General features: G+C 70.1%; 2 protein-coding genes across 2 annotated transcripts in view; both read right to left on the bottom strand.

The window, feature by feature from the left end:
* SELENBP1 (selenium binding protein 1) overlaps positions 1-2402 on the bottom strand; it is a 6163-nt gene extending 3761 nt beyond the window's left edge. Inside the window, exons 1-4 of the mRNA XM_012729996.1 lie at positions 2336-2402; positions 458-514; positions 262-374; positions 3-95 (exon numbers count right to left, since the gene is read on the bottom strand). Of these exons, the coding sequence (XP_012585450.1) occupies positions 3-95; positions 262-374; positions 458-514; positions 2336-2339 (267 nt within the window). The 5' untranslated portion in view covers positions 2340-2402. The remainder of the gene's footprint in view (positions 1-2; positions 96-261; positions 375-457; positions 515-2335) is intronic.
* Positions 2403-2530: 128 nt separating this feature from the next.
* Positions 2531-6589, bottom strand: part of MRPL22 (mitochondrial ribosomal protein L22) — a 24159-nt gene continuing 20100 nt past the window's right edge. Inside the window, exons 7-8 of the mRNA XM_012729995.1 lie at positions 3243-3325; positions 2531-3160 (exon numbers count right to left, since the gene is read on the bottom strand). Of these exons, the coding sequence (XP_012585449.1) occupies positions 2531-3160; positions 3243-3325 (713 nt within the window). The remainder of the gene's footprint in view (positions 3161-3242; positions 3326-6589) is intronic.

Below are 6589 nucleotides of genomic sequence, written 5' to 3'. Positions count from 1 at the left end.
GCCTTGGAGCCGTCCCCGAAGCAGCTGCTGCAGGTGTTCCACCCCGAGTGGTGCAGCTCGTCCTTCAGGTGGGGCATGGGCAGCCGGTGGATGACCTAGGGCGCGGGGGTCAGGCGCGCGCGGGGAGCCGGGCCGCCTCGCGGGCAGTGAGCCGGGCTCCCCGCGCCTGGGGTGTCCCGGGCCAAGGAGGAGCCCGCAAAGCGCAGGGGAGGGGGGACAGGCCCGGGGGCCGGAGGAGGGGCAGTCTGAGGCCCACCTCACCTGGCAATACTGGGGTGACTTGGGGTCAACGTCCACCGTGGCCAGATAGTCTGGGGCCTCAGTGGCGGTGTTCCGGTAAATACAGGGCAGGTAGACGATCTCCTCCCTGGGCCCTGCGGGCAGAGCGCGGTGGGGGGCGCGAGGGGTCAGCCACCTCCCCCTGCGGCCAGCAGGGGGCGCTGCGGCCCGCGCTTACCTTTCATGGCGTCCTGCGGGGTGGGGTAGCCGGGTCCACACTTCCCACATTTTGTAGCTGTGGGAATAATGGGGCTCGTAGGCGCCCTGGCTCCCTCCCTGCTCTCAGCAAAACCTGGGACACCCCGCCAGCCACGCCATGCAGTCTCCTCCTGCCCCAGAAGTCCCGATAAACCCGCAGAGCTGCAGACAAGGCCTGAAGGTGGAGGCTGGGGGTCGGGGGCAGTCTCCAGGGAGGGGACTGGGGCAGCAGAGGCTGGGGGCTGGGCTTTGACACCGCTTTGGGTCCCAGCGGGGACTGGTCAGGGCACTTGGGCAAGTTAATCTCTCTGGCTCCACACTATCTGCGAGATGCAGGCCAGAGCCGCCAAGCCCTCCGGGCACAGGCACAGGCCCAGGGACTCGGGGCGGTGGACTCCCTTGGCTAAAGGGCGTCCGCGCAGGGCCTGGAGCACTGTCCTGTCTCCTCAGACCCCTGGCCAGGGCCCGCGACTAGCGGTGCCAAGCAGGGGTCTGGCGAGGGAGGCCAAGGAGCGGGCTGACCCGAAGCCTCGGGCTGGGTACACCACCCCTTTATCGAGAGCAAGGTATTTGGCCTGTGGCCTGCGCTCTCGGCCCCCACGGGAGTTGTGGGAGGGGCCTGCTGTCCACTGGTCTGGCAGGGCTGCCTGGCTGACCTCGGGCCAGAGCACTGGAGGTGGCTGCAGGCCAGGCCGCACCGGCTCGGGCCTGGCCAGGCTGGAGAAATCCCGGAGTGCAGCTCACGGGACTGGGCACAGCTGCCCGCCTGCGCCAGGGCCAGCCTGGCCGCTGTCCAGAGACGGCCCCCTGGGAGCCAGCAGCAGCCGGGGTTTCCGCTGGCACTGGAGCCCAGGCGCTTCCCTGGGGCGCGGCCCCCAGTGCAGCCAGATGACGCAGGAGGGAAGAGGCAGGAGCCGCTTTGCACCCAGAAACCTGTTTTGAACTCCAGCTCCGACGCTGCCAATCGGCGAAGTGAGGCCACCTGGTTCTCCGGTGACCGTGACAGCAGGAGTGGCTGGCCAGGGGGCGGGCCGGGGCAGGCCGAGTGGTGCCCGGTGGGGGCGGGGGCAGGCCTGCCCAGAGGAATTTGAGACTTGCCCGCCCCAGCTCTCTGTTTTGGGGTTTGGCACTGGAGAAGGAAGTGGCTGGATCCAGAGGGGAAGGACAAGCAGAACCCCAATCGCCAAGACACACGGGTCAACTGCGGAGCCAAGCAGCGGGGCGCAAAGCGGGAGGTGCCGCCCTGGGCCCCGCCACTGCCCCCCATCTGCTGCACGCCCCTGAGCCTGGGGCCCCCGTCTTTCTGGACTACACCCTGCCCCCTGCTTGAGCATCTAAGCAAGACCCCCGATCCCTGGGGCTGAGGGGGACAGAGCTGCTGCGGGCTCCGGCTGGCGAGGAGCCGGTCCAGGGGACAGGGACTGGCCGCCACCGCCTGGGGCCGTGCTTCCTGGGGGAAGGGGGCATGAGTCGGAGGCTTTGGGACGGGGAGTGGGGGTTGCACCCTCAGGTGAGCGGGCTCCCTGGCTCCCCTCCCTCGGAGGGGGCATCTGGGGCCCTGGGGAGTGACATGGCCAAGCCTGGGTCCCCAGAGCAAGGGTTCGGCCTGCAGCTAGGACCAGGGTTGCCTGTCTCCTGTGTCCCCAGCAGGGCACAGAGCACCCCGGGTGCACCCCTCGGCCTTCTGGGCTGCAGGAAGGCAACCTGGAGCCAGATGCCAGCCGGGAGCTGCGTGGGAGCCCAGGGTCATGCGCCCAGCAGCTTGCCACCTGCTGCCCGACCCTCCGGGAGCTGACTGCAGCGCCCCAGCCCCGGCTTCCTGTCCCTGACGGGCGACAAGGCGGGCAGCCCTCCTTACCCATCGGCGGTAGCTGCTGGGCCTGGTCCCGAAGGCCTGCCGGGGTGACTAGAGGCGGAAGCTTGGCGCTGTCAGGCGGGCTGTGTCCAGGAGGGGCGAAGGGAGGGAATTTATAGGCCAATTGGGTGGTGGGGCGGACCCGGGGGAGGGCCTGGCTGCAGCCCAGGGAGAGTGTCGGCGGCCGGCCAAGCCCTCCTAAGTGGCCCGGAGGCTGGAGTAAGTCACCGAGTGGAGGAAGGAGCCCGTGCTCCAAGCGGGCGTGTGTGTGCCCCCTGCGTGTGCGTGCGTGGCTGTGCACGGCCCGCTCCCGTGGCCCGCGCGGCCGCCATGGCCCACGTGGCCGCCGTGGCCCATGGGGCCTGGTCCGTGGGCGTGTGCCCGCCTGGGAGAGCGTGGGCCATGCTCCTGACCGACAACCCTCTGCACTTGGACCTGGCTCTTGGCAGCTGGGGCGCCTCGGGCTGCGGGCCCAGTCGCTCCTGTCCCACTGCCAGGGCAGCTGTCCCCAGAGGGTGCCCTCTGCTTTCCTGCACCTGGGCCTGCCCACTCCGCCCTGAGGCCGCCCGGGGAGCCCCCGTCCCAGACTGCTCGCTCACGCCCCTTGAGCTTTGAGCTGGAAGCTCGCAGGTGCCTGCAGACGGCGGCAGGTGCAGCGGCTGCCGCCCTCTTCTCCCAGCCTGGCGCCTCCACAGGCCCTGGGTGCGGAGGCCCAGCCTGGCGCCGCTGATCCAAGCTGCCCTGTGACAAGTCACGCAGCGCGGGGGTCCAGCCCCCGGAGGGGTCCTCCAGCTGAGGCTCGTGTTCCCAAGGCCCCGACTTGCGCGGCTGCAGGGGGCGGGCCTGGGCCTGATCCGAGGCTGCCCTCCCGTGGAGAGGCCCCGGCTGGCCAGAGGCCCAGGGGGCCCACCCAGTCAGCCCCCGGGAAGCCCGGCTGGCACTCCCAGGCCGCCTGCACTGTGCCTGGGGGCCGCCTGCCCGGCAGGAAGTTTCCTGGGTGCGAGAGGGACAAAGTCAGCCTTGAGGCTGCTGAGAGCACAGGCTTGCAGCCAGGGTGAGGGGTGGTCACAAGGGGCTGCAGGTGACCAGCTGTGCTGTCCCGGTGGGGGACAGGCCCCTCCGGACTCCCCACATCACTTGTCCTTCGTGTCTCAGTCCCCCCCCCGTACCCTCAGCCCAGTGCGGCCGGCGGGCACCGCTGCCCGTGGGGGCCAAGGGCTGCTGCCCGGCCTTTGCTGGCCTCCGGCCTCTACCCCTCACGCTGCCCCCCGTCACAGGACGGGGGCACACCGGGGTGGCCCTGTAAGCACCCAGCCTGCACGCCCGCCTCCGCGCCGGCCCGAGAGGAGCCCGTGGAGACGCAGTCAGAGGGGCAGCCCCGGGCTCTGGAGGCCGCTGGGCCGGGAACTGCCCAGTGCGGCCTTGCTGGGTCCGGAGAGGCCCTGGTGAGGGTCCTGCCTGCGCCTGGCAGCCTCGGCCTTGCGGCCACCCGGCCCATCTCTGCTTCCCCTGCGATCCCTTCTGCAGAACCTGAGGGCTGGGAGAGGCCCATCCAGACCTCCTGGAGGCAGTGCGGAGGTCGGTGGTCACGGGGTCTGGTGGCCACCGGGGTCAGGCGGTCATGGGGTCAGGCGGCCACTGAGGTTAGGTGGTCACTTGGTCAGGCGGTCACGGGGTCAAGTGGCCACCGGGGCCAGGCAGTCACGGGGTCAGGTGGCCACCAGCTCAGGTGGTCATGGGGCCAGGCGGTCACGGGGCCAGGCAGTCACGGGGTCAGGCGGTCACGGGGTCAGGCGGCCACGGGGTCAGGCGGTCACGGGGTCAGACGGCCACGGGGTCAGGCGGTCACGGGGTCAGACGGCCACGGGGTCAGGCGGCCACGGGGTCAGGCGGCCACGGGGTCAGGTGGTCCGGACCCACCCACAATCCTATATGTCTCTTTCCGCACAGGTGGGCTTGGGCCTCTGCCCCCCCAGGTCCCCAACTGTCCCCCAGGGGGCGACTGCCAGGTGGGCAGGGCTGCAGGTGCCCCCGGGCCCAGCACCCCGTGGGGCAGAGGCGGGAGGGCGCGGGGGTGGGGGTGGGGTGGGCGCACCGGCTCAGGGCACTCCCGGGTGCGGCGCCCGCGAGCTCAGCCGGCAGCTGGTTACGTGGCAGCCTGGACTGGCTGGGGATGGGGCCTCCAGGCGCGGGGGGCTGCCGCCGGTGGCGGGGGACGCTGGTTCCCCCTTTTTCTTGTGCCCTCCGACGGATCCATGAAATGGCAAAAACTGGGGGCAGGCAGGACTAAACCCAGCGAAGGAAGATGCGGCCGGAGCTTCTAAGAATAATTTAATATAAAAAAAAAGGAAAGGGAAGTAGGAACAGGCCGTTCTCCATCGCGCACAGCAAAACAAAGAAGACAAAGGGCGCCGCTGACCCCTGCCCTGCTGACCGGGGCAGCCGAGGCCGTGAAGGCGCCTCCCTAGTCCCCCGCGAAGGTGTTGAAGGAAGAGATAAAGGGAAACGGCGGATGTGGGGCGGGGCGGCCTGCCCACACTTGTACCCCTAAACACAGGGGGGTGGCCGTTGGGTGGGTGGACTGGGGTGGCCGACAGGCCTCAGCCCCCAGCGTGGCGCTCCCGGGGAGATGGGGCGGCCCGGAAACAGTGGTGATGGGGGAGGGCACCCCAGCGCTGGGGGGTTGTGGGGTGTGGGGGGACGCGAGGGAGGTTCCAGATGGGCCCCAGCAGACACAGGCATGCAACAAGTGGGCACACAAGCGGCGCACCCCGCGAGGAAAAGTGCGAACTGAGGGGCGGGTGGGGCGGCCCGTGGGCCTGGAGGGACTGGCCGGGCAGGTTGCGGCTTTGACCAGCTAAGCAGAGTTTCTGAGCCCGGCCTGCGCATTCTGCTCCTTTTAAGAGACCAACTGCCACCCTCCGGGGCGGGCGTTCACCGAGAACCGCCTGGTGCGCTGGCGGGGGGCCAGGCCCTGCACCCCAGCCCGGTCCCCCGCCCCCAAGCTGGGCAGGACTTCGCCTCCTCCGACCGGCAGGCAGCCGCCCTGGCTCGGGCCTGCAGCTCAGGGGTCCTGGGCCGCCCTGCCTGGCCCCGGGCTTCCCCTCCACCCTGGGCCCCCGCCTCTGCTGCAGGGTGACGGCTGAGCCCGCCCCCGGGCCAGGCGCCTGATCGTGGCCAGGCGGGGGCAGGTGTCTCCTCTCCTGTCACTCGAGCAGCCCCTGAGGGAGCCCTGCCCGCTCAGGCCAGGGAGGAAGGCGCTTGAAATCAGCTGGCGCTGGGGCCCCGGCCCCAGCACCCCAACTCCTCCCTGAGCAGCTTCCCACTTGACCCCCTTCTGCCCTACAGTGAACCCCCCCTCCCTCCCTCGCACAGCTGGAAGCCAGGCATGAGGCACTTTGTCCCCTCGAAGGGAACCACGGGCCGCGTGGCTTCTCCGCAGTCGTCCTCAGCATTCCTCATTAATTTCCTTCCCTTGTTGCTTCCGGCAGCCTGGGTTCTCCCCTCAGGTGCAGTGGGTGCCCCCAGGGCCCCCATCTCCCGCCCTCCCCGGTGTGCTCCCTGCTCAGCTTTCTCCCTCGTCGGGGAGCGGGAGACGGCCGGGGTTTCCCTCTCCGGCTGCTCCCGGAGCCCCGGCGCCCCGTCACGACTTTGTCTTTTTTTTTAAGATTTGTTTATGTATGCATGCAAGAACTGGGGCGTGGGCCGGAGGTGCAGGGGTGGAGAGGACTCCCCAGAGACAGTGGGGGGCAGGCAGGCGGACCCACTGACAGCCACTGCTGAGAGGCAGCGGGGAGACCGGAGGGCTGCAGCGCCCCGGGGTCCCTCCGGGCTGGGGTGGACTCGGGCATCCGGCCGACAGCCTGAGACTCAGCCCTGGGCCACAGGGGGCCCGGATCCATCCTTCTGGACCGCTGAGGGGTGCTGCACGCGTGTGGCGACCACAGCGTGGCTCCCGCAGGTGTGGGCACTCAGGCCATGTGCTCACCTCGGAAACAGGCCTGGCCGCCTGGGCCACGGGGCTGCTTTCTGTGCTTGAGGGGCCCCGCAGCCCCCCAGGGCTGGGCCCGTCTGCACCCCACCTTATGCGGGCGCTCCTCACGGGGGGGGGGCTCCCTGGCCTGGGCCGTGTCGCGGACCCTGCCGAGAGCCGTCGCTGGCCGCTGTCAGTGTCCCCCGGGACGAGTGTCTCTGCCCGTGTGCCCACGTCGGGTGTTTCTGTTTTCAAGAGAGAAGGTAACAGCAGGGCAGACGGGT

Source organism: Condylura cristata, unplaced genomic scaffold, assembly GCF_000260355.1.
Source record: "Condylura cristata isolate star-nosed mole 26May11 unplaced genomic scaffold, ConCri1.0 scaffold00026, whole genome shotgun sequence".
Lineage (NCBI taxonomy): Eukaryota > Metazoa > Chordata > Mammalia > Eulipotyphla > Talpidae > Condylura > Condylura cristata.
Note: the sequence above shows the minus strand (reverse complement) of the source record. Positions and strands in the feature narration are given on the sequence as shown.